At 40.8% G+C, this 27,897-nt stretch overlaps 2 protein-coding genes across 3 annotated transcripts in view; one reads left to right on the top strand and one right to left on the bottom strand.

Annotated features, from left to right (window-relative positions):
- The window catches only part of znf276 (zinc finger protein 276), a 9,005-nt gene extending 7,287 nt beyond the window's left edge, over positions 1-1,718 (top strand). For both annotated transcript variants that reach the window (XM_056387845.1, XM_056387844.1), the window contains exon 12: positions 18-1,718. In XM_056387845.1, coding sequence (XP_056243820.1) covers positions 18-288 — 271 coding nt within the window. In that variant the 3' untranslated portion in view covers positions 289-1,718. The remainder of the gene's footprint in view (positions 1-17) is intronic.
- On the bottom strand, positions 1,695-27,897 carry LOC130176641 (Fanconi anemia group A protein). Its single transcript, XM_056387843.1, has 42 exons — positions 27,650-27,897; positions 26,916-27,028; positions 26,326-26,422; positions 25,765-25,928; positions 24,385-24,480; positions 23,389-23,462; positions 22,455-22,564; positions 21,994-22,104; positions 21,737-21,800; positions 19,633-19,745; positions 19,197-19,273; positions 17,671-17,812; positions 17,439-17,572; positions 15,328-15,438; positions 14,917-15,012; positions 14,477-14,539; positions 13,380-13,468; positions 13,143-13,203; positions 12,992-13,041; positions 12,686-12,756; positions 12,165-12,263; positions 11,476-11,609; positions 11,306-11,376; positions 11,073-11,172; positions 10,730-10,917; positions 10,451-10,547; positions 8,194-8,397; positions 7,929-8,002; positions 7,661-7,789; positions 7,057-7,135; positions 6,709-6,884; positions 6,486-6,591; positions 6,313-6,372; positions 6,051-6,155; positions 4,819-4,934; positions 4,445-4,604; positions 4,083-4,145; positions 3,275-3,368; positions 3,006-3,081; positions 2,353-2,518; positions 2,167-2,265; positions 1,695-2,023 (listed from the first exon to the last, which is right to left on the bottom strand). The coding sequence occupies exons 1-42, from the start codon at positions 27,708-27,710 to the stop codon at positions 1,925-1,927; spliced, it is 4,392 nt and encodes a 1,463-aa protein (XP_056243818.1). The 5' UTR covers positions 27,711-27,897; the 3' UTR covers positions 1,695-1,924.

Genomic DNA, 27,897 nt, shown 5'->3' with positions numbered 1-27,897 from the left:
TTGTTTCTCTCCTGCAGGTGTGAGGTGTGTGGCTTCCAGTGTCGACAACGAGCGTCACTAAAATACCACATGACCAAACACAAGGCAGAGGCCGACCTGGAGTTTGCATGCCTGATATGTGGGAAGCGTTTTGAGAAACCCCACAACCTGAATGTCCATATGTCCATGGTCCACCCACTGACTCAAGTTGAGGCTCAGAGAGGCAGCAGCCAACAGCAGCAGCCGTATTCTGACTTGCACACCATCACTCTGACCGGGGAGGTGGTTCCGCAGGACCAGGACAGATGACAGCAGGGAGTTCAGGTCCAGGTCTGCTGCAGGGGTACATAAACTGTGGGACAGGGACCAGTTCTGACAACCTGTACTGTGGTTTTCATTTCTTTACATTCACTTCATGGACTGGGATGGGACCCGAAACAGAAGTTTCATTTTAGTGGATAGTGACCAATCTACTGACAGTTAGCATCCAGCCACCTCATGGTCGGCTGTGATTCTCATTCCAGAATGAATTTATTTCATTGTCAGGACAATTTCCGACCAAGGAGACCACATGTTTAGGTATTAGCTTGTTTTGGGGGAACACGTGTATCACTGACAGGCGCTGCAGTGTAACCTGATGCTTGGGAGTGAAGGCTGTAACTTTGTCACAGTAAGATATATTCTACTAACAGATTTTAAGAAATTCAAAGTTGTAATCCTTAAGATTTTATTTCGGTCTGATTTGGTGACCCCTGTTGCTACCATGGTAACACCACACTCAATGAGTAGTTACTTAGAAATACAACAGAAGAGCAGCTGGTTTTTCTGTTTACAGAGCAGTCAGGCAAACATTTAGTTGTCTGCACACAGTGCCAGTAGTTTGTTGCTTGGCTGAGGAGTTGGAAGTATATGGCAAATCTTTATCTAACAGCTCACTGTGGCTGCTCCTGACTCTTCATTACCCCGAGCAGTTTTCACAATGAATCTGATGTCTAAAAACAACCAAAATGACTCGTTCTGTAGACGCATTTTTGATGAACGGTTGCAGTCAGCACTGTGACAAATACACTGTTTCCTGTCACTGCTTCACAATAAAAGTCAACCGGCGTTTCCACCGCTGGATGCTTTTAATGTGAAGTATTAGCAGTAGGAAATGTTGTGTTTGTATTCGCAGTAACTTAACATCTCTGATGTGTTCAAAGGCTGCAAGGCTGATATCAACAAAACTCAATTACATACATATAGATAATTACAGAGTGTTCATACATTGAATGGCTATTGCTGAAAAAACATGAATAGTATCAAAAAGTTTGACTGAATTAAAATTTTATGGATTATAATTTTTTAAAGAAACAACCACTTCTGGTGCCTCTGATACAGATTATTTTACACTGCCTATGAACTATATGGAGCTTTTCATTTCAGAGCAGCAGCCACGTATTAATGACTGTGTAACCTACATAGATGCAGTTTTAATTCCTATAATGTGATACTCTTGTTATCCAAATACATGTAAAAAATGGCCTGTTACCTCCTCTCAGTGCAAAATGATTTCCAAGAACATACGGTTCAGTTTTCTTAGGTGAGTTTTTTGTTCTTAAGTTATTACAGTGCTCAGTACATTTTTAAGAGTTTATCTCTGTATTGTAAACAACAAAAAGGGCTTCAGATGTACATGTGTAAATGTGTGTGCATTATGTACAAAAAGACATAAATAAAATGTAGGCGTTTTTTACAAAGCTGAGTATCAACAGTTTTTTAGACTTTACAGTGAAGTAAATATTACTGAGGAACATGTTTCTGTTGGATTACATCAGAAAAGAACCACCAAACAGAACCGAGTGGATAGTAAGTTACAATGACTGTCAAAGAGACACCTCCAAAGCTCAAGGGAGTGGATAAGTCTTTAGCCAGATTCTGTGCCTCAGTGTCAGTCCTCAGCTGTTCAGAGGAAGTCCATCTCTGGGCTCGAGTTCTGAGGGTGGAGGTGCACAGAGAGAGCCGCTGCCACCTCTGGGTCCAGGTCTGCACACTGGGACTCCAGCTGAACCAGGAAGCCCACCAACAGAGAGACCCGACAGGAAGAAGTGATGAAGAGAAAACACCAGAGTGAAGAGAGCAGTGAACGTTGTGAATGGAAGATTTTACCATGAGGGGGAAATGCAGGTGTTCAGGTGTGTTGGTTACCTGTCTGAGTTGGCTGGAGGACAGAGCAGCAGGAGACATTTGTGAGATCACTCTCAGAAGAAACTGCTTGGAGTGCCTCAGTATCTGGGAAGGCGCCAACTGACAATACAATGTATATATTTGATTTCAGAGCAGTGTCACAGGTTTGAGTGCAGTCCGACATGAACAGAGAGTACACACTATCACCTGAGGCTCAGTCACCTGCTCTTCGTGGGGTTCGACGGCTGGTGTAGGTGTGTCCCCCTCCAGGAACAGCTGCAGCAGACGGATGTAGCAGAGGACAGCAGTATGAAGGAACCCTGGACAACGCACAGCTCTGTGCAGCAGCTCAGCACTCTGCTGGAGCAGCAGGCTGGACACACACACACACACACACACACGCGCACACACACACACGCGCACACACACAGGCGCGCGCACACACACACACGCACGCACACACACACGATATGTTTTACAAAGTACAGCTGCAATAAGAATATGTAGTGGCCGATTGCTAGAAAAGCTGCACTTGTTACATCAATTGTAAAAACTTTTTATCTATTGCTTGACGAACCAATTCAATTCAATTTTATTTGTGTAGGGCCAAATCATAACCAACAACTCAAGACACTTTACAGTACAATATTACAATATTATGGAGAGAAACCCAACAGCTCCCACAATGAGCAGTACTTGGCAACAGGAACAAACTCAGGGTGGGGGGGGGGGGTGTTGTAGTGGCAGATCTGGATCCTGCATCATCCATTACCATGTGAGCAGAAGAAGTTCTACAGTGAATCTAAAGCTGGAAATTTTCCTGTTTAGTTTCATGTTTAATGATGTTCTTGAGAGCTCACCTGTAGAAAGCCCAAGGCATCAGTCGAGTAAACTCATCTGATATCACCATGGTAACTGACTGATAAACACCTTGTTCTAGATTTGGGGGGGAAAAAGATGCAACACATGAGTTTTATAAAGCAAAATATACACAAGACAAAACCATTTCATGTCAGTGTAACATTAGATTTAATCAGACACATGATGACCAGCAGGTTAAACTGATGTTCTCTACCAGCAGAGAGCTGAGCATGTGGAGTGAACTGAGGTGTGAAGATGTTCACTGTACCGTTTGGCTTAAAGATGAGCAGCCAATCAGCAGAGTCCACCAGCACAGATAGAAGGTCTGTGCATAAACTCCTGGCTGTTTGATTGTTTTTCTCCTAGAGACAAAAAGACAAAACATAAACCTGTTACTCCTTCAGCTGTGGGAGGAGCAACAACAAACATTATGTTCAAAGGTCTTACTGTGTCATATTGTTTCAGTGTTTTGTTGGAAGTTTAAACTTTGTAAACATAATGAACTTTGACCTGAGGGAGAGTGAACTCTGCAAATAAATGTTTAAAATCTTTAAATTATCTTTAAGGAATATTAAAGAGTTTTGGAAACACGCTAGATGAGACAAAGAAGCAAACTCAAAGCTTATTCTCTGAGCCGCATGTCAGGACTTCTTTATTGTACAGTTTGTTACATGTTTGTTACATCTGTGGCAGGAGTTTCTATTTGGCTGTGTTGATTTTATTGCTGTGTATTTTCTCATGTGTATGTCTATATTTTTATATTTTGTCTTTCATTGTGAACCACATTGTGAATTTACTAGTAATAAAACGTGCTGTACAAATAAAATCCACATTGCTATGATTGACTCCAGTCTCCTATTTGTACACTGAATATGAAGCAGCTTAGCTTAGCTTAGCATAAAGCCTGAAAAGAGAGGAACATCCATCTTGGCTCTGTCATTGAGGTTTCTTGACCAATGCTCGGCCTCCAAGACAAACCTGTCTCTGTAACTGCATATAAATCCCAACTGCTGCACAACATCTAACCTAAGGCTCAGGCTGGTGGATACTGTACGGGGCTGCATGTGGTCAGATACCTGAGGACACAGGAGTGCTGACAGATAGTCGTTTACACACAGGAAAAGCAGGAAAACCAGCACCTAGAAGAAGAAATGAGACAGCAGCAGGTAAATATGGAAACAGAGGAAACCAACCTCTGATCAGAGGTCAGTCTGGGTCAGCTGATGTGTCTAAACCACCACAAAAGATAATGGTTCCAGCAGATTCTGACCTAAACAGCGTGTATTCTGTACCTATATGACATAAATTCAATGTTGTTCATCATGATAGCATTATAATAACTGTAGCTTAGTGTACATGAAGGTTTTGAATGGAAACAAATGTACAAACACAGGTTGGTTTGGACCAACATGAGTATGAGTACGTTTTAAACTCTCACCTGTCGGTGCTGTGTGTCCCTCTCTGGTCGCAGCATGTTCATGGCTGCACTGAAGCCCTGGTTGCCCCCCCCACGACCTCGCCAGGCAGAGCGCAGGCTGGAGGCCAACAGCAGAGCTGGAGCTTGTGGCACAGGCAGTGATGACAGGCCTTTTTCTAAACTGAACACCAGAGAGAATCAAAAGTCAACACAGGGGAGCCAACTCACACACAAACCACCAGAAAGAAAAACTGACACTGAGATGCTGGATGAACCAGAACACTGACAGTTGTCTGAGGAATGACATGGACTGAGGTGGATCAGAAGCCTTGCGGAAGAGAGGAGAAACGTCTTCATGTGTCTACAACCAAGTCAGAGACAGAGTGAGGATTTACCTGTGTGCCCACAGCTGACAGTCAGTGAGGAGCTGCAGCTGCTCTGGTAGAGGCTCTCCATCACACACACGACTCCACAGTGACACCAGCACCGGAGACAGACACTCCCACCAGTGCTACACGCACACACACAAACAAAAACATTTCCTATTAAAAGATAATAACCATTTCATGATATGAAATTTTCAAAATAAGGCAATAACTATATCCTGATAACTTCATTTTTAAAGCTTTAATTTTTCCCTGTTACCCCAGTCTCAGCAGGTCATTTTATTTTTATATTGAACCTTTAAGATTTACATTTATGAAAACTAATAATAGGGTGAAAACCTTCCAACTTTTGACACTGTAGTTTCATTTTCCTTAGGAATCTTCTAGAGTTAGTCTCTATGTCTTGAAACAACATGGAAAGATGCTGCATGAGAACCAAGAAAATTAAGCTTGATTCGAGGAAATTCTTGAAAAATTGAGGAAAAATCAAACTAAACTGGCAGATTTTACAGAGTCCATGGAAAACAGTGGCTTGCCAAGTGGTGCAGAGACAGAATAACTTATTTCAATCGATTAAAACCTTGAATAAAGCAGTTCTGGAGGTGAATGAACATCAGACCCAGGAATAAGAAAACTATTCCTTCAAACCTCACTAATTTCAAGGTCAATCACTAATAGATTAATATTTTTGAACAATGTTTTCGGTGGATTCTCCCTTTAGTACCGGCTCAGAATAACAGCTATGAGAAGACATTTTGACTCGTCAGAGCAGTAAAGGCACAGCTGTTACTTAAACCCCTTTTCCACTGGTCAAAAAAACCTGCTAAGACCCGCTTACATTGGGCTTTTGCCGGCAATGGAAAAGGGTTCAATCGGCATTGTGTGTGTGTGTTCTGTAATGTGCATGTGATGACGTCACTCCTTGCAGTTGTGTATGTCTTCAGTCTGAATGGAAAGGCAAACTCATCTGGCAGTGGAAAAGGGGTTAACCAGCTTTTTTAGCGGGTTTACCTGCTTATACCTGCTAAGTTTGGTGGTAGGGTTGAAGTGACAGTGAGCAGGACCCTGAAACTGAAGCTGCCATCATTTATTTTATAAACCTTCTGTGACATTGAGATCAAAATGTTTTCCATGCAAAAGACCTGAAGTATCAGTGTTTGTAACTGGCCCTTGTAAATACTGGTTGAATCCAATGAATGACTCAAAGTGAGCATGTAAATGTTAATTAAGTTCAGCAGTACCACTGTGGAGGTCAGGAGCAGGGGACAGTGAAGACTGATCTGAGACCAGGCCTTATTCACTTCTGTCCTGGGACATCCGCAACACACACTGGCACATAACACACCCTGGAGAGGAAACACAGTCAGCACACATGCTCTTTGATAATGATAATGATAATGATAATGATAATGATAATGATAATGATAATGAGCTCTATAAAGAACAGTGAGAAATGTATCATAGATTTGATTGATCTTTAGATTTTAGTGAAGTGATTCTCACTCTCAGGAAGTGTGCTGTTACATGGCGTGGCAGCAGGCTGGCTGGAGAACACACCTTCCTCTGATGGACAAGAGGAAGAACAGAAAAATTTTTCGCACACAATCACTGAACTTCTTGAAACAGCTGATCAGAGTTGGGAGAGAAACGTATCAAAATCTGATTGAGCCGCTCACCTGATGCTGGTTGACATGTTCCATCACTGTGTTACAGTCCAGAGTCGTCCTCCCTCCTTCAGCCTTCACCTTGACAAACAGCACCGCTGGGAGAGCCAGCAGCACTCTGTCAGACACACACATGCACAGGAAGGTTTCAGTGGCTTTACACAAAATGAGATAATCCACATGGTGTGTTTGTGTGTGTGTGTCTGTGTGTGTGTGTGTCTGTGTGTGTGTGTACCTGTTCCATGTGTTCAGTGTGTGTTGCAGGCTGAGCTCGGAGCTGACACTCAGTGAAGCTGAGCTCACTGTAGAGGAGCATCTCTGAGACACAAACTCAAACAGGAAGTCACACACATCAGCTCTGTTGCTCCAGCCACCAGAGACGTTGGTCACTTCCATCTCATAGACGAGCTCCTACACACAATGATTGGTTTTCTTTCAGATTCTCATTCAACTTTACCTTACTGAATACTTCTTTCCAGCTCAGCTCACTATGAATGTACAGTATTTTAATCCAAACATCACACAAACTGTTTTTTTTAACTTGTGACACACACACACACACACGCATACAGTGAACACACACCTGTAATCTGGACAGGATATCTGGCAGACAGGTCCCTGTGGCTGACACTCTGTGATCTAACTTCCTCACGCTCTGGTCACTGTTAACATAAAATACACAGAAGAGTTACATTTAAGGTGGAAACAATAATGTACATTTACTTTTCTTACAGAGGAGAAAAGTCTGTTTTATTCACATATAAGTACAAGCAGTCAATAAGTGTCTTCTTACATTTTTCTTTATATTGAACATAGACATTTCGGGCTTTGTGTTTCCTGTAATTTTAATCTTTTTTCTGCTGCTTTTGTTTTTAAACTACATAATGTTTTGACCAAGAGGAAACCTCCGAGGCTGAATATGAAGCCAACATGAAAGTACCAAAGACTGCAAGTGTGCTGAAGTACACTTGGACATCAGCACATTTTTATACCTAATGAGTGAAAACATTACACTACATGTACTTCAGGTGTCATTCATGCTTCCTCTTGTGGACGGCTTCTATTGAAAAGATTTGACCCAGACTTTGACACATTCTATTATAATTTATAATAAAAAGTTCCCATGTGTGTATTGAGTAATTACCTTTAACATGCAAGATACTGTTTACATGAGTATGTGCACCCACCTGAACTGGTGGTCCATGATGGCACAGAGGAGATGAGAACAGAGGCTCTTCATGTCTCCTCCACAGCCTCCCTGCTCCTCCGGCCGAGACCAGTACAACTCCAAGCAGGCCCACTGCTGGTACTCCTGACTACACACACACACACACACACACACAGTTGTGTTACTACGTGTATATTGATTTAATTATTGATTTTTAGAGAGAGAGAGAGAGTGAGAGAGAGAGAGAGTGTGTGTGTGTGTGTGTGTGTGTGTGTTTCCTGCCTTACCGCTCTGGGTCAGACAGGGCGTCTTCACTTCTCTGTACTCTGAGCTCATGAACCAGCCATTCAGAGAACAACAACTTGACAAACACAACAAAGGTTGATAATTACTTTCCGTCAATAAGATCAATCCATCAATCAATTTCATTTAACATAGTAATTGAAGTGACAAAGCTACTGATTGCTCTGAGTATGATACACCTGTTCACTGAGCCGAGGCTTCGTTTCAAAGCAGGAAAACACACGAGCACCTCACTGGGCTCCATCTCACCTGATACTCTGGTATGTGTTGTAGCTGCTGGAAAGCACTGTGCCTCCACAGATACCAAGCTGTGCTCCTCCAGGTGCTGTTGGTGTCTGTGGCACTGCTCCACAGGCCCGGCAGGTTCTCCTCCTGGTTCTCAGCCACCAGACTACCGGCAGTGACGGGAGACCTTCTGGTCTCAGGCAACAGTCTCGGGATGAGGTACAGAAGCTAAACACAGACACACAGACACATGAAGCATTTAAGTAATAAACTATTATATTATAATAAAATATAATATCATATTATATCATATTACAATATGATATGTTATTGATTAATATTAAAGGTGCTAATCATGGGGCGTCGTGTGGCGTAGTGGTCTAAGCAGGCGCCCCATGTGTAGAGGCTACAGTCCTCGCTGCAGTTGGCCCCGGTTCGAGTCCCGCATCGGACGGCCTTTACTGCATGTCATTCCCCCTCTCTCTGCCTCCCCATTTCCTGTCTCTCTCCACTATCCTGTCCAATAAAGGCACAAAAGCCCCAAAAAAATATACTTTAAAGGTGCTAATCAGTGAGGGTACAAGGCTGGTTTGCAGTATACGTTAGGAAATTGCATATTGACGTTCAGCAGTCTTTTGGATACAGGAAGGTGATGGTAGCAAGCTGTACGTAACAGTTGACCTGCTGATACATAGATGAACTGATCAGTCAATGGACAGAAAACTGATCATTAAAAATTTAAAAATCTCTCAAGGAAAAAGACCAAACATTCTGTGGATCCAGCTTCTCAGATGTGAGAATCTGCTGCTCAATTCTGTTTTAAATCATTATATCATCATCACTAACTGAATACTTTGGTTTTGGACTCTTACTATGATAAAATGTAAGATTGGTAGACTGTAATGTACATGTATCACTATTTGGACACTTTATAGCCCATCAGTTGATCAAAGAAATATTAATATGTAGTCAGTTTGCTAGGATTAGGCCTCTCCCCCCTCCCTAATGTATTTGTCCCCTGCCCTGCCCTGCCTTGTGTGGTATAAATGCTACGGCCGATCTCTGCTCGAGGATCTTTGCCCTATGTTTTTCAGACTTCCCGGTAACCCAGGTCCAGATCCCTGCAAACCTGCAGCCTGTCACATTGCCTAGCCTTTCTGGATGTTCGTCTGCCTGCACTGCTCTTCCATCTTCTGCTAGCAGCTCCCGCCTTCCGACATCTACAACCTACTGCCAATAACTGAACTCAAACAACCAGTTTACAATAAAGAACTAGTCTGTGTTAATGGATAGAAAAGTTTTACAGGGTTCCTGCACCATTTTAATAATCAAAATCAAAGCTCTTTAAGAACACAATAAATAAAAATTAAGACCGAAAAATGTTGAAATGATTTCTTTGACTTGGACTTTTGCTTTTCTTCTCCTTTAAACAATGTTTTAAAATAGAGGCAGAGTAGAAAACTCCGTCCATGCTAGTCATGGAAGTTCAACAGCACATAAATGAGTAAAACAGAAACACAGAAGTAAAAGATCTAAACACCTGCAGCAGTATTAAAAGAAGCACACCATTAATTTTGCATTTTGCTAGAAATAACTATTACTTCCTATTACTACTGAGCATTTTCTACATCCTTCTACAGAATTTCATATTCATTTCTAAATAATCAGAGGGAAAAAAATATCTGGTTTTAGTGCAGACTTTTTAGCCCTTATCAATGTGCACAATTACTTTTTTCTTTTCTCACTAAAAATGATCTAATTATGTACCTGCAGACCTAAAAACTAAGCATGGTCTTTTAACAAAGCCACAACAGCGTGGAACAAGTGACATGAAACCACAACACCATAATTATTATTGGCTTATTGGCTTTGATTTTTTCTACCAGTCTTATACACACTATCTGTAAATTTAATACCTACGACACATTTACGGTAAATATAAGACGTTTTAAGACTTTATTTTCCTTCATTTTAATTTCAGACTTTTGAATGACCCACAGGGACGCTGTTTTAAGAGTCAGGAAGTGACAGATGTCATCTTCCTTTTGGCAAAAGATTGGAGACAATATGGTGAAAAGTCCTACACAGTATGACACAGATAAACGCTTTCTTTAAGTAACACAGCAGCGTTTTCTATTCTTCCTTTATCAAATCTTTTCTCTTTTCGGCAAATAAATGGTGGAAATATTTAACCCATGACATGAGTCTTACAACATTTTTATAAAACACATGCAAACATTAAGGCATGAATGACATTAAGGCGAGTAACAGACAGTGATACCTTCTTATAGAGGCTGCTGAGAATGTAGTCCTGCTGCTGGTGCTGAGGCAGTGAGTTTCCTCTGCACAGCCCGTAACTCACAGCTGCCACACACAACCTAGACAGGACCAAAGAAGACTGTGAGTCCCAGCTCCAGCCCGATCAGATGGCCGCTATCACAAAACATTCAAAACATGATGTGCTAAATAGTTACATGAGAGATATTTTTCACTCATCATAGACCTACTGATGAGTCACCATGCATCAATATTCACATCAGCCTATAAAAAGCAACCTCACCTGACACAGGAGAGCATGAGAGTGTGTGTGCTGCAGTCCAGCGCTGAGCTGAGAGCTTCTCCAACAGGTACTGCTCTGGGCAGAATGGGCGGGACCAGCTGAACCAGAGGACTGTGGGACATGGAGGCGTGGAGGTGGACCACAAAGGCTGCCAGACCGAGTATGTGTGCAGCGCTCAGCGATGACACCTTTGGACAGAAGAGGTTTGTAAAACTGATGAGTGAATGTGCTGATTCACATTGATGTGGAGGAATGAGGTTGCAAGAGATGTAAAAAAATAGAGAGACAACAGACATGAAGTGACGGACAAACACAAAGAGAAGATGAATAACGTTTAATGCACCTGGTTATGAAACAGGTCCCAGAGTCTGTGTATGAGGCTGGGGAGCAGCTGTGTGTTACCAAGAAGCACAGTGATGAACCTGGAGGCCCACAGGCTTTGTCTGGAGAGGCAAAAAACATCCGGTGTTTGTAGATAGGACACTAAATACCACTCCATACATTTGTACAATTCCTGGCAATAATCAAATTCATCTTCTATTATCTGTTGACCTCCAAAACATTTGACCCACTCACTTATCAGGAGGGTTTGCTCGAGAAGCGCCTAACAGGCACTGGCAGAAGTTTCTCAGGATCATGTTGACGACCTGAGAGTATGAGGGAGAGCTTCATCATCAAATACATTTACATACTGGCAATATAACAACATTAAAATAAAGAAGACAATGTATTTTATCAGTGAATACTTTGACATGGAGCTCAGGGGCCAGAGGAGAGTCTATGTGAACTTTGATGACTGTTTGTTCAGTAAGCTCGTCAGGACGGCCGGGGAAGATGACGCTCAGTGTGTGTGAGATCCTCGACAGCTGGGCCAGCATCTCTGAGGACACATGACCAATATGACATGTATGGACAAGAGGGATTCAAAGAGGTGGGGCTCAGCGTTAGTCAGGGAGGGTGTCTGACAGACTGTGGAATAAACTCAACATCTTACACAATATATACTTGATCTAAAAATCCCACAGAATCTTCTAGATGAAAATGTACACCGCCATTAACAGTATTTCCACTATTTACAGTATATTTTGCAACCCAGCTGCCCCTCCTGAAACCTTTTACCCCCTACAGAAAATACTGCCATAACATGAAGTAGGAAACACATCTTTAACAACCTGCTTGATTTGAAGATGTCTGACAACTGGCTATATTTACCACACTTGACTACTATTTGACATTAAGGAACACAAACAGATGTTGCGGAGGTTTCAATGCTCCATACAATCATAAAGACCACAGAAACTCCTCCAGTGTATACATATCATGAAAGCTTTTTCTCTTGGTTTAAAATCATATCATGCAGTCTTTTCCCTGACAACAGAATACAAAGCATGTGTGTGTTTGTGTGTGAGTTACTGTGATTCCTCTCTCTGCCTACCTCCATCATCTCTATCAACCACCAGCTCTGTGAACTCCTGCAGCTGAACTTTCAGGACCTCCAGAGGATCATCGCTGGTGTCCAGACACACAGCACTCTCTGAAAACACATCGCCGTGTAAATGTACTCATCCATTTCTCAAATATGTGCAACATTAGGGCGACAACTTTGTCATGATAAGAGAGGAGAAATAAAACATTTACTCCTGGTTAATATTTTCATCTCTGTAAACCTGCTAAACTACTGTAAAGCAAACTGAAAACCAACCACATCAATAAAGTCAAAAAAGATTATTATATGTGCAAAAAATAAATATATATACTGTATATTAAAAGATAATAAATGAACAAATAAGTGTGAAAATAAAATAGAAAATCTTACAATTATTCTTTTACATTTGGTTATTTGTTTTTATATTTCCACATTTATTTTCTTGTTCTTCTATAGATTTTCTCTTTTATGGCACTCCTATGACTCCATACATGAGTAAACAACAAATGAGTATGAAAAAGGAAACCCACTTTCCTGCTGTCTCTGTCTCTGGCAGGCGTCCACATAAGATGAATACTGGGCAGCAGGGATCTTGTCTGCTCTGGATACAGAAAAAAACAACCATCATAATAATGGAATTACACAATAAAATAATTACAGACGATCATTATTGGTATTGACAAGAAATTATTCTCTCAGATGCAATTTATTAAAAGAAGAAACACTGGTAGATAATTAGAGTTATATCAACTGACGTCTAAAACTGATGCATGCATACTGTATGTGTGAACACTGACAAAGACAAGTAACATTATGCTCATCTGATAATAACTCACTTTTTCAAAGCTTCTATGAAACTCATCTGAGTATCAGCTTTCACAGGAAGCTGTAATTAAAGGACAAGTGAACTTTAATTATAGATTTGTGACAACAACATTTTTTATTAGGCATCCTCCCCATGTATGAATGTAAGGTGAAGAGGCTCACCACTCTGGGTGTCAGCAGAGCAGGAAGGAATCGTGTCAGGAAATACGGCCGTCTGAAAATACTGTGAGAGGACACAGGTGTCAATAACTTCTCCATGTCTCTGTCTTTCATTTAATTTTCAAATCTACGTGAATCATATCATAGAAGGTAAAACAGCAAATGTACCATCTTTTTTTAGTACCTTCACATACTGTTATGTGTATGTGCTTCTGGTGAGCTGATAATCTAACTGCATACCTGGCCTCCATGACTGTGGCAGAGATTCTTCCTGTGCTCTCAAACAGAGACACTGCCTTATCCACATCCTGAACAGCCTGACACTGAGGCTGCAGACACACATATATTACACTGTTATTAACCCACCATTCACCAACCACTCATCCAGAACGTAGAATAACCCGTCTTCACAGCAGAAAGAAAAATCGTATTACTTTGTTACACTGTCTTCATCTTTCTGTCCTTTTAGATTTTACCCTATATGACAGACAAAAAAAAATCTACAAACAATAATATGATACCTTAAATATGATTCCATTTACCTAACAGGCACTGGTCCCACCACTTCAGTCCCACATTTGTGGTGCAGACAGTAACGAGGTGTCTCTCATAAGAACAGGAGTAAACCGAGAATGTGGACTGATCATTTGATCTACATTAGAGTTTTTCTAGCTGAGTGAAGAAAGTGTAAACACCTTGACGTGTTTAGGAATTTGGAGGTAAGATAGCAGTACTCTTTTTTTAAGTAGAGTAACATTTAGTTTTGAAAGCAAGTGCTCAAAGTTGGCATCAAATGTCTGGTTAGATTCAAATTTAGCCTCTTGCTGGAAAATTGTTTAGGCAATGTTCCTGTACGGCTACTTATGATTAGACAACACTCAAAACTCAGCAGAATTTAAAAATGAAAATACATATATATTTATATCAGAAAAAAATCAAACATATATAGCAGATAATCATATCTGCAAGGAGGGTCACTAATGCATCAGTAATAATTATCAGCTGTGACGGTGTGTGGCTGGTATTGTTTTCACCTCGTGAGTCTGTGTGTGCGTGTGTGTGTGTGTTTGTGGTGTGATTACTGTCACTGTAATAGCGTAGTAGTGTTACAGGTTACAGGCGAGTAGTTGAGAACAAAATGATGATTGAGTTCAAAGGTGGGTGTGGTCCAAACAATGTACTCATCACCCATGTAATAATGTAATAATGACTACTGAGTACTCATGGGTTGGAACATCAGCATTTTGACGGCTTTGTTAAGGCTTGTGTAATCCGATCTGTAGTGCAATTATGTGCTGCACCTTAACCATCAACTCATCACTGCATGTCACTGTTACCTGTGCTGATGCTCCACCTGCAGCAGAAAGATCCTCATATAAACCCATGTCCTCTACTGACTCCTACACACACACACACACACACACACACACACACACACACACACACACACACACACACACACACACACACACACACACACACACACACACACACACACACACACACACACACACACACACACACACACACACACACACACACACACACACACACACACACACACACACACACCGCAGTGGAGAAAAGTAGTAGACATTAGACAGTGGGCAAAGTTCTATTCTTTTTAAAGAGTCACTATAAAAGGAGACTAACCATAATAATCTTATGTTGTGTTTCTGTTATATAGATTCAGTAAGAATGCTGAATTGTGATGCTGTATTGAAGACTAATTCCTTAATGTAATGATCCTTGATTTAATTTCTACCCTTGCTCTTACCTTGAGGTCAGCCAGCCTGGTCTTGGCCAGAGCGGTGTACTCCATCAGGAGGCTGCGGTGTTTCACCGGTATATACGGAGGGTGGAGGACATGAACCTACCAGGGGACAATGACAGGATGAGGTCTAAAAAATCAAAGCTGGGTGATCAGAGCAGGGTTTACTCCAAATACACCAATAGTTGTTAATCATTATACCATTTTTGCTCACATACAGAATATAAAACACGTGTATTATTTCTATTTATATATGTATTTCACTATGTTACATTAATGAATCTTTCCTCCTTTATATCACACAACTACTTTGTGTTTGCTCACAGAGATCATTAAAGGCTGGTCTGATCTAAAAGACGATATACTGTGTAATGTATCAATAATGTCCAAGTGACACGAGAACCTGCTGAACGTCACCTTGAGGTACTGTGGGGGTTCAAAAGGAACCAGGTCCGAGAGGAACTTCAACAGGAACACTAGAGATTTCTTACTTGTTGCGTGGTAGCCACTGCCACCACCAAAGGACATCTGCAAAGTCAGAGCAAAGGCACTTCATGTTGGAATGTCAGATCTGTGAACAACACAAACTGCAACTATATCAACAGGGAGCAAAGTCTGTTTGATGCCACCATTAGTCGCCAGAGTCACAAATGTTCAGATTCTACACATGAGCACTTTAATCAGCACTATACTGGCTATAGAGTAATAAACGCTGTTTAAGAATTTTTTAGGATTTTAGTGAACGACAGAGAAAATTAAAAGGTGATCAATTTCAGAAACACTACAATATTATAGAATTTTCTTTTTTTAATTTTCAACAATAATTAACGGCCTCGTGGTCGACTGCCTCCTCCACTCAGACTAGTTTCATGTTACATCCCTGTTAATCCAGAGTCAAAGAAAATATGAAGCATATGAAAACTTTGTCATAATTGCTGTGTTTTGTGAGGTCACTGTGACCTTTGACCTTTGACCACCAAATTCTAATCAGTTCATCTGTGAGTCCTAGTGAATGTTTATGCCAAATTTTAAGAAGTTCTGTCGGGGCTTTAATGAGATATCGTGACCACAAGAATGTGACGGACAGACGTATGACTAATCAGTATGTAACAAGCCTGATATGTCTTATTCCTCTGTCCCTACACAAATAAATTAAACTATATACACTGCTCAAAAATGAAGGGAACACTTGAATTACACATCGGATCTTGATGAAGGAATTATTCAAGTTGAAAATCTTGATGTTCTTTGTATAATTTGTTGAGAACAAAATGATGTAACGGTCGATGGAAACCAATATCATCAACCCACTGAGGGCTGGATTCACAATCACACTGAATCAAAGTAAAAAATTTAAATCACAGGCTGATCCAACTTTTGTGAATTTCATCACAGCAACTCATGTGACTCAGTAGTGTGTATGGCCCCCGCGTGCCTGTATGCACTCCTGACAACATCTGGCCATCCTCCTGATGAGTGGGCGGATGGTGTCCTGCGGGACTTGCTCCCAGACCTGGATCAGGGCGTCAGTGAGCTTCTGAACAGTCTGTGGCGGTACTTGGCGGCGTCGGATGCACCGATACATAACGTCCCATAAGTGCTCAGTTGGATTTAGGTCAGGGGAACGTGAGAGCCAGTCAATGGCATCAATGCCTTCGTCATTCAGGAACTGCCCACACACTCTGGCCACATGAGGCCTTTGTCCTGCACCAGGAGGAACCCAGGGCCACTGCACCAGTGTCAGGTCTGACAATCACTCTGAGGATTTCCTCCCTGTACCTAACAGCAGTCAGGGTACTGCTGGCTGTGACATGGAGGTCTGTGAGACCCTCCAAGGATCTGCCTCCCCAGATCATCACCGACCCACCACCAAACCGCTCATGCTGGATGATGTTACGGGCAGCATAACGTTCACCACGGCGTCTCCAGACTCTAAGAGAGAACCATGGGCTCCTGGTAGAGACTGTGCTGGGAGACACAGCAAACCTTCTTGCAACCACAAGTATGGATATGCCATCCTGAGGAGCTGGACTAACCTGATTGCGCTGCAGGCACCGCCTCATGCTACCAGTAGTGACAAGCACACCAGCAAAACACAAAACTAGAGAAGAATCAGTCAGGAAGGATCAGGAGAGAGCAACTGTCTGTGGATACCACATGGGGTTGTCTTGCTGTTGCCTCTCCATTGCACCTGTTGTCACTTTCATTTGCACCAAAGCAGGTGAAACTGATTCACAATCACTTGTGCTTCCTAAATGGACAGATTGATATCCCTGAGGTTAAACTGACTTGGTGTTCCCTCATTTTTTTAAGCAGTGTATTTGTGACCAGGAAATTTATGTCTTTAGTAGGAACCAATGGGCTTAGGCAGGGAGGTCAGACAGTGCTGAGCGAGGGGTAAACACGTTGTTGGCTTAGCTCTTGTCATGCCATTTGTTGACAAAAAGAGAAATGTAGAATAACGCCATCCTCATCCTTTAAGAGACTCTTCGGTTAAAACCCTGCTGTTGTAAAAACTGAGATGAAACCTTGAACCAGTCGCTGTAGGAGGAGAAGATGCCTGTCCCCTCCAGTGCAGCCTGCCGAGCCAACAAAAAGGCAGTTATCATGTTCTCCAAGTCGTAGCTTTCGAATGCAGAACTCAGCAGTCTGGACAGCAGCTCTAATGGAGGCACAAACAGAGTAGAAACAAGCCATTTATTGACCACACAAAGTACTTCAATTTAAAATTTGAATCCAAGAATAAACGTATCACTAAACCTTTGAGGCTGGGCGGGGCGCAGGGGTTGTAAACCAGCAGAGTGGACAAGAAGCACAGGACGTGTTTCCAGTTGACCTCATGGGTTTCCAAAACCTGCTGCAGGTGACGCAGCAGCTGCTCCACACTGAAGATCACAGCCAGCTTTTACAGAAACACAGCAACAACACAGACGAGTCACTGTTCGCTCTATTGCAATCGACCCTGGCTACAGATCTGAGGACACATAAAGGCTAGGCTCCTTATAGAGCTGTGAAACCAAACAGAAAAGTGTTACTCTGAAGAAACCAGGATCAGAATACAGCAGCTGACTGACACACTGACATATATACTGCAAATAAATCAGTACTCTCAATACATCCTTGCTCTGGGCTGAGGGCCGTACACCTGAAGCCTGTAGTCATTTGACTGCTGTTGTGTCTGTCTACAGCTTGAAATACAGGAATGACAGTGACTGTGTGAAGCTGCAGAAGAGTGAGGCTTGTGGCTCCTAATATAATGTGTAGTTGCTTCAATTAATTAAGGAATGAAATGTAGAATTAAAATTAATGTTCCCCAAAACAAATTGGACAAGATGATCTCTAGATTCATTTGGAATAGCAAAAGCCAAGAATAAAAGGTAGCACTTCACAATAAGACTACTTATAAATGGTTTATAATTGGGTTATTAATTCAGTTGTTAAAGCTTTATAAATGATGAATAAACAATTATATTATTATAAATTCTGACGAAGCAGCAGGGGCAAATGCTGGATGACAGAGAAAACAAAAGAAAGCTCAGTAACTAATGCGATATGAGGCTGAACAGTACAGATACATGCGGGCTCTCTATTTGGCAAGGAAAAGGTCACTGTTGCTCTTTTTATTTAATGTGTTATGACAGCTTAATGATTTATAAAGTGTTAATAAGCTAATTAATAAACTAGTTATAAACCATTCATAAGTCCTTTATATGGGAAGTCTTATTGTAAAGTGGTACTGAATGGCTCTACTAACTCTTAGGGAATATTTCTACGCTCTCAACTCAGACCTCTGGGCTGTTGGTGTACACCTGACTGTGTGTCTCCATGGAAATAAACGTAAAGGGAGATTCAGGGTTACCTGACCCAGATCTTGATGGGGGAGAAATATTTGATAAGGGCTTTGAGACATGTTATAGATCCAATAGTAACATTTATGCTAGAAATATGGAATGTTACAGTAGAAAAATATCCAAATTAAAGAGGGGGGTTCCTGAGCTGGTCTGCATATGACTAAAGCCAGGAGTGTATATCCAATATTCAAAGAATGGGCACAAAAAGATACAAAGGGAGCGTGTACAGTCTCAGAAGTTTTTTTAAAGGCAAAGTATAGTCTCGAAAACAAAGATTTTCTTTTAGAAATTTACAGATGGATGTGAAATCCAAAGGCAACAGTGACAGTGTACAAAGCTAGATAACAGTTTAATATATACAGACCATGTCACATGTGAAAAGCCATTTTAATCTTGGCAAACTTCAGTACATGTGAAGGTTTAGATAACACTCACTTTACGGAACAGAGAGGTCAACGACCGGCTGGCTTTTGCAAAGGTCCACTTGTTCTGCAGAGTGATGGCATCTGACACTGAGAGAATACGGTTCAGTTGATTCACTCAAGGTTTTTCAGAAATTACGTTTGTTTTCATTATGTGAGGAGCATGTACTGTGTATAAGGACACTTATTTCAAAGTCCTCCCAAAACCAACATTTTCTGAGCCCATTCAAAGCTCTTGCCAGATGAGTGTAGGCAAATATAGGCATCAACATTATCAAGAAAAAAACAGCAACAAACTGTGAAAATAAACTGGGTGATATACTTAGGTGATATCCAAAATTGAATATTCAGTCCAGCAAAATATCAATATCATTTTCAATATTTTGAAAAACATTGCATATGGACAGAAATATAATATCAGCCCAAGTCTATCTATGACTTGTCTTTACCTGTTAGTCGGGGCTTGTATGTGAGTGTCTGAGTGAGGGAGTGTGTGAAGAAACGCTGGAGGGCTTCCGTTGACGCTGAAACTCCACATAATGAAGCATCAAATATTTGAATCCTACACAAAACACAGAGCAGAGAGGTAAGAAACAGAGACATCTAATGCTGCACATTTTCACAATGCTCAGGCATTTTGGATAAAAACAGGACAGTTAACTTCAATGCTATGACCACAGTGTCTTGTGTTTAATTATAGGAGGTAAATACCACAGTCAGTGTTTTCAAGTTACATATGTGTATGCATCCATGTTTAAATGAACAGCTGGATGCTGCAGACAGTCTCAGGTGGTCGTGACTCAGTGTGTGAAGCATGCAGACTGAGCTGAGTGGGCCAGTTACTGTCGCGTTTACACTGATTTAAGTAAAGTCTGATCATAGGTGCCAGGTGCATCGCTCCAGCATTTCAGGACCAGACAAGCACCGAAGGAATTTTCACACTCCAGTGCCAGAGTTTACGGAGACCTGCGCACAACGGAAAACTCATCCAGTCAGCTGCCGTCCTGCTGGATTAATGTGTTCTGAAAAAATGTGGCGAAGTTACCAGAGAGGCGACAGGTCTGCACAGAAAATCTCGAGTGGGCATGAGCTGAAAACTGGACATCAGATGGAACCACAAAATCCTGGTTCCTGTGGCCCAATACAGGAGCTGCATCCTTACACAGGAGCTCATCATAAGTTACAGGCCAGTGACCACATTGTCTTTATCAGATATTTGATGTCAATCGCTGATACATTACTTGATTGACAGAAAATGAATCGATTCATCCTTTAAATGATTTTTCAAGCCAAAATGCAAAACATTCTCCAGCGCCAGCCTCTGAACTATGAGGATTTCCTGCTTTTCTTTGTCCTTTGAGATAGTAAACAGAGTCTTTAGATTTTAAATTGTTGTTTGGAAAAACAAGTGATCTAAAGATGAGACCATGAATTTTCACTGTTTCCTGCTATTTTATAGACTGATCGATTAATCAAGACAATTACTAGTTAATCAATTAACTAAAAACAAAGGTGAGCTGCTAGTTACAGACCTAAACTAGACTGAAGGTCAGTACCAGGGGTAAGTAATAGAATCCAGATATAATCTTAGAAGTCTGGAGCCAGCTGCACAAAACAACCTTAAGTCTTCTCCTTAAGGTTTCCTTAAAATGTTCACTTAAGTATTTAAGGTTTTCCGCCTTATCTTGGTTTTATACTTAAGGAATCCCTTAAAGCCAGTTAAACTGTTGGACAAAAGACCTTAGAAACCATAACTTAATCAAACCTTAACTGCAACATGACTGAGTTCATGGTGATAAATGAAGAACATGAACACATCCCAAGAAGAGTGGGCGAACCCAACGGACACCATTAACAATGAGGAACTGATTCTACATCGCAGGTTTGACCGGCAGGCAATTTCTGATTAGTCCGAGGTGGATCACTCTACTTTCCACACCTTTATGAGCTCAACGGTTTTATAAAACGTGATCTTTCTGGTCAGGTATAATCGAGGTGTTTCATGTCCACAGATCAGCGGTGTGCCGGGTCACTCACTGAGTTTAAAGTCTCTGAATGTCCGCTGAACCCTGTGAAGTTCCCGTCAAAACAACAGGAGGATGAGATAACAGTGCACTCTTTTAATGTTGCTGTCTTCCCACAAGCTAATGTCAGCAAACATTTCCATGGAATCAGTAGAATTTTACTGCTGTAAAAACTCTCTCACTGCTGTAAATTAAACCTTTTAAGAGATTCTGTCAACACCCTCAAGTAACTCTCTCAGCTACGGAGAAATTAAACCTTAGGTGTTAAACTTAAGTAGGAAATTTAAGGTGTTTTGTGCAACCGGCTCCTGGTTCTTCAGCACAGAACATCATAGATACAGGAAGTGGTTCAATAAAAGTTATAAGGATATATTCACCATAGATCTGTTGCTAGTTGTGCAGTATGTGTTAAGCTCCCTGTTCTTTACCAGAGTGTGTGTGTGTTCTGTCATGTCTTGCATTGTTTTTGTACTGGGGACTCGTTATCTGATTACATAAAGGTTAATAGGGCAAATAAAAAACAAAGCACCAAAGCTCAGCTGCCGCTCCAGCAGACTGCAACGCCTGACTCTTGTCCACAGTGTCCAGAAGCCCTGGAGCAAAAAGACAGAAAAACAATGAAATGTTAAAAAGAAAGACAAAAAAGAAAAGTACTAAAATTAGACCTCTTAGCAGTTAAAGAAGTAGAGAATAGCTTTCGGGGTCCTGAGGTGTGAATCAAAGTACTTTACTAAATATTTAATCATCACAGGACAGGGTAAGTGGGACGGGCACATGTAGACTCACAGAAGAGCATTTCATCGAGCAGTGAGCAGCAGAGCAGGGAGACCCTCCTGTCTGGAGCTGCTGGTTCAGGACTCCGCTCAAAGCCGGATCCCACCAAGACTCCAACGAGCACTGGAACACAGGAGATCTCAGCTTAGCTTTATCTCAATCAGCAGGGATGACACCACAAGAATAAACTTCATATATGTCATTTAGTGAACATTTTTTCAAGTGTACGTGATACCAGGAGGGCAGTTTTTTTTGTAGCTTGGGTGGTTGCAGTTACAACACCTAACCAAGACCAACGCTAGCTGTTTCTCCCTGTTCCCGCTCTTTATGCTACGTTAAACTGACCAGCTTTTCTCTGTCCAGGTCTCAATAGGAACAGCTTTCAGCATTAACATGAGTTTGTTGATGAATGATTGACGTCTTACAAGAAGCGCAACTACAACTAAATGAGTGAAAGACATCTGTGAACTTACTTGACAACACTTTCTGTTGAACTTGTTTGGTCTCCTCTTCCCCCTGTGGAGGTGTCCAACTGCACAGAGCCTTCAACTGAGACACCAACCAGGACCTCACGCCTTCATCACTGAATGGAGAACAGCAACAAGAGAGCAGACTACTACTGACTACATCCACTGTGACAACAGAACTAGCAGCCAAGTGTCTGTGTGTTTTGCTGTGAATTCAGCAAAGAATGAAGTTATTGATCTGAGATAATAAGTTGAATTTTATAAGCAACTATGTATCCAAATAGAGATTAATTAATATTCAGCACCACTGAATTTGTAGCATTGAATGATTTTACTTTGAAAGGGTCTGGGTATCATCAGATAATCCGTGATTCATTTGTAATTTAAAGGGGGGGGGGGGGCTTTTTTACAGTTCACTTTCACTTTCTGTCCGGACAGTTTTCGGTTTCAAACTAAATAGAAATCAGAAACAAGATTTATTTTACAGATTCACACACTGAGAAAGAAATCCAGTTTCTCAGTTGCTCATCTGAACTTGTCTTTCTTGTCCTCAGTTTACTGTACTTTGATGGAGCCTTGGTTCAAGCTGGAATTTCCCATCATAAACTGTGTTGTCTGAATGAGTGAAGGTTTTTGAATTAACCACTTCCCTAAAAAAAAGAAACCGACAACGGTTTGTTTTCATAGTAAAATATCTCAATGCTATAAATGCAGTGGTATTTAGTGTTCAGGCGCTGGTTAACTTTCAGTTAAATTATGAATTCAGTTGCTTAAAAGATTCAAATCCTGAAGGACTTTCCTTTGCTTTAATAAGCTTCCATGAAAATACTGGTTCCAAAGTTGTGACATTAATCCCTGGATGATAGACGAGCTTTCCAGCAGCTGACCCTGATCAACCAACAGTTTGCCTCGAACTGGATAAAAAATGAACTTTTCTTACCTCTCTAAAATGTACTTGAGAGTGAGGATGCTGTGAACATGAAGATGATACACCACCTCCAGACTGGGAAGCCGCTGTAGAAACACCACAGTAGATTTTACATTTACTTCATCTATTCTGTTGTGTAAGAAATTCATGCTGAGTGACTTTACTTTTTATTGTACTATCAAGTAAGAAACAAATGGCAGTTAATGCTGAGGAAAATGTCTGGCTGTGGCAGTTTAACAATAATAATATGAATATGAATAATACACTTTATTTATAGAATAAGCAATAATAATTACAATAATAATAAAATTGTAAGACTTAATAACAATAAATAATTTATTTTCATACGAGAGATGAAGCTCAAAGTGCTTTACAATAAGAAAATCAAATAGTACAATAAATTAAGAGCAAATAGAAGTACAATGAAAATAGATAATTGAAAGACAGTACATGATAAAATATGTAAATGAAAATATAAACAGGAACCAGTAAGAATAGTAAAAGATGAGAGAATTAGTTGAAAGCCAAGTTAAATAAATAGGTTCCAGCTGTTGTTTAAAAATGTTCACAGACTTTTCCATAGTTTTGGAGCATAGTTAAAAAAAAGCTGCACGACCTTCTTGTGTGTACGATTGTGTGTATTTAAAAGTCTGGCAGTGGGAGATGTGAGAGCTTGTGCAGGATTATAAAACGACACAGAATCTGCAATGAAGGCCGGTCCCAAACCCTTAAGAGCTTTAAAAGCAGGTTAAAGGACCTTCAAATCTCTTCTAAAAGATACTGGGAGCCAGTGGAGTGAAGCTTAAACCAGGGTGATACGAGACCAACTGAAATAAAGGAGTGAAAACTTTTTAAAGGGATGAATTTTCCAAATTAACTTCTTCAGTTGTGTTTTACTTTGACTCGTCTGTGTAGAGCTCAGACTGAAAATCCTGAACCTGTTGAGAAGTGAATACCTTTTTTAGGCCTCATATACAGTGTATGAACGTGCTATAATAACACACACACCTGATCTCTCCTGTACTCTTGCCACAGCAATTTAGGGCAGAGGGCTCCCTGTGATAGCAGGTCTTTGCTGGACTCCAGGAGGACACACAGCTGGACCTGGAGAGGACAGGACAGGCACTTATGGGGTTTTCATACATAACATGCTTTCTATTCTCTGAACAAGAATCCTGCAGTAAAGAAAGACCAATAAAAGAGCAATGTTAAATCACCCAACAGGTCTGTGACACATCTGACATGCAGCTATTTTCAACTGGTAAATCAGGTCTGACACATACATCAAATACACTACAGACCCTAAATTAAAGATGCAGCTGAGCTTTTTAGTAAAAATACATTTGCCACATTTTTTAAAAGAAGAACGTGGGGCATCTATCATATGATAGTCCTGATTTAGTGGCAGCTTCTCAGCAAATTATGTACATTTATATAATATGTATCTAATTCAGTGATCTGCTTACAGATCAAGATCTCTTTGGCAAGAGAGACGTGAGTACAGCAGAAGTAGAACAAACATACAAACAATCATTAAAAGCACATATACAAATAGTCAAAATTAAAAGTTTAAAATATGAAAGTTTTTAAAATTGTGTGTAATTTGTTAATTTCCCCTCTGAGGATCAATACTGTCTTATCTTATCTTAACTAGTTCTAATCATGTGGTGTTTGGCACTGGAAGGAAGCCTTGCCTAATTCAGCAAATATTTGTGGAGTATCTAGAGACAGACCTCAGATGTGTGACGTGTCCCAGAACCAGACAGAATAGTTCTGTACAGTCTGCACTAATCACCACAGCAAACTGTATCAGCAGTTAGTACACATTAAAAATTAACACATTTCACTATTTTTTACTAACAAGAAATCAAACTACTCATGTAATGTCATACGTCAATCAACCTGCAACTTTGTCATGCTCCTGTCAATCAAACTTCCCAAAGAGAAAGAAAAATCTCTTCCTCAACATTAAATACTCTTTGTTCTTCTTTCCGTGTTCTCTCTGGAGCTGTCTCACCATAACCTACAAATTTGAATTTTTTGCAACTGTGAGCATCTCATCTGTTTCCTTTGTGCTTTGCATTCTGCAGGAAATAAAAATAAAGTTAAATTTAGTTCACAGGTAGCCTTAGCTGAAGAACCCAGGGAGAGCATCACATGTTGTACAGAGACCTGCATCATAGTTCCAGTGACACTAGCACTTACACACTCAAACAACAAACTGTTGATGAAGTGGTTGGTAAAAGTTCAGATGGTCCTTTAGATTCAAGAAATATATACAATATATACATATATATGCAAACATTTGCATGAGAGTTCAGATTGAACGCTCACCTTGGATTATGCCACAAAGAAATGTAACATCAAATCCCACCATCAGATACTCACTCTCTGAGAGGAAGTGAGCAGCTCTCTCCTCTTGTCTTTGTCCTCCTCCTCCTCTTCTTCTTCTTCAGTGCCAGTGATCTCCATCAGTCTCTCAAGCACCGTCTTCACGGACAGCACCACCAGCGGGACGCCCAGCTGCGTGGCCTGATGCCTCAGCTCACACACTGTCCACAGGTAACACAACACACGCTCCAGTTCACAGCATTAACTTCATGTTAAAGCTGGTGTTCTGAGCAGAGACCATTTTCATGCATCTCCTTTGTGGTGTATGAAAGCAACAAACCAACATCTGAAAACTTACAGTTGTCCAGCAGATAAACACTGAACAAAGATGTACGTCATGAAAAGGTTATGCCAACTTGTTCATGTCTCAAATATTATATGTCAACTCCTAACACACTAACAGTCCTAACACTGAGAATTTCAAACGTCCCTGTCTTCCTCCATTCTTTCACAACTCTTTGTTTTGTAAGGACTGTATACAGCAGCAGGTGTCTCTGGGCCACACACAGAGTGACACAACTTTAGCAAAACTGATGTACAGTACAGAGTCTTACTCACCCAGCAGTGACCCCACAATGGTAGATGAGATACAGTCAGACGCTGCTGGTTTCTGCTTTCCATTCTGAGAGCAAAGAATGCTGCTCGGATCTGGATTCTGCAAAAAGTGTGAAAACACAGTAAAGATATATTAACAAGATTGAATTCAGTCTACTGCTGAGGAGATTTGAGGCTGAGGCTGCTTTTTCTAATTCTTTAAAATTCATTTAACACTGTATCATACAGGTATAATTCAGACAGAAGTGCTTATTCCAATAGTGTGTTTTTTTGTGCTTTAAAACATCTTTCATTTGAGACAAAATACAATGCAGAATACTGCATTTCCCACCAAAGTGGCGCATAAGATGAATCTAATATAATGGCCGGTAGAAGCTGCAAACCTTTGCATAGTCTTACACAAATAGAAGCACATTTTTTGCCAGTCGGACATTTTTATATATAATCTCACAGTTCTGACATTGTCAGTTGTCACACCCTCTTTCTAAGTCCACAGATCAGTATAAAATATGATTATTATAAGGGCTTAATGTTTGTTCACTGGCTGTGCAGCCCAGTAATTTCTCTCTTCGTCCTGAGGTCACTTCACTCACCCCAACCTCCCTGAGCAGACTGCAGAGGTTCTGCTGCTGCTCCAGCAGCTGGATCGCTGCCTCCTGCAGCCGCCGACCATCGTCCAGCTTCGGCCTCTTCACCACACGACCAGCTGGGACCACAACAGGAACAACACATGATGCTTAGACATTTTTAAAAAGTAATATATAGTCAGATATAGCAAAAACTAAACTAGTTGCAAAGTATGGATGAGCAGGGATGTCACAGGAAAAGTAATAAAACATTTCCCTAATTTCATATCTTTTAAAAATAGGAATTGTAAAAAGAATTTATAAATGAACCATTAATCCACCAATACATTTTTATTTGAGAAGGCATTTTAAAAATATGAAATTAAGGAAATGCTTAATTACTTTTCCTGTTACATCTCTGGTCCTCCACAGTAAAGTCTTGGCCAACTTAAACCATGAATAAACATCACGTATTTACATGCATATACCTTTAGTAGGTTAATTTGTTGAAAGAAATGTAAACGGGGATGATTCTCTAATGAGGTTCACGTCAAACTCCACAGTTTAATATATCCCTTCTAATAGTCGAAGGAGGTTAACTCGACATCAGTGACGTTACAAATTTCACGTTAAACGGGGAGAATGTACGAGGATGACCGTTAGGACCGTTAGTCTGACTGTGGGTTTCAGTTTCAGGTCGTATTCATTGTTTAATGACGCTTCATAAAGAATAAAGTGAAATGGTCCAGTTAACAACTCACCGAGGAGGCTCGACAGAGTCCTCTCCTGAGGGACGGATTCACACGTTGCACTCACTGACATTGACAAAACGACGTGTTTACAAGACGCTTCGATAGAGAGGAGACGTCTCAGCCGCTTATTAATGTGAAATTAATTCATTAACGGTGCTCCGGAGAGTTAATTGCCCCTATTTGCTTTTTCAAGCTGTCATGTTTTGTTTCCTGTTCTCCTCCATGTTTCCCCCTCGCGCTCTTGTTTGTCATTGGTC

Source organism: Seriola aureovittata, chromosome 10, assembly GCF_021018895.1.
Source record: "Seriola aureovittata isolate HTS-2021-v1 ecotype China chromosome 10, ASM2101889v1, whole genome shotgun sequence".
NCBI classification, from domain to species: Eukaryota; Metazoa; Chordata; class Actinopteri; order Carangiformes; family Carangidae; genus Seriola; species Seriola aureovittata.
Note: the sequence above shows the minus strand (reverse complement) of the source record. Positions and strands in the feature narration are given on the sequence as shown.

Excerpts from the sequence above, each read along its gene's own strand:
- LOC130176641 (XM_056387843.1), bottom strand. The coding sequence starts at position 27,710 with ATGTCAGTGAGTGCAACGTGTGAATCCGTCCCTCAGGAGAGGACTCTG. Across the intron at positions 11,377-11,475 it reads CCCCTGAGCTCCATGTCAAA|GTCGTCAACATGATCCTGAG; the intron begins GTATTCACTGAT and ends TCATACTCTCAG. Across the intron at positions 3,082-3,274 it reads GCTCATCTTTAAGCCAAACG|AACAAGGTGTTTATCAGTCA; the intron begins GTACAGTGAACA and ends CCCCAAATCTAG.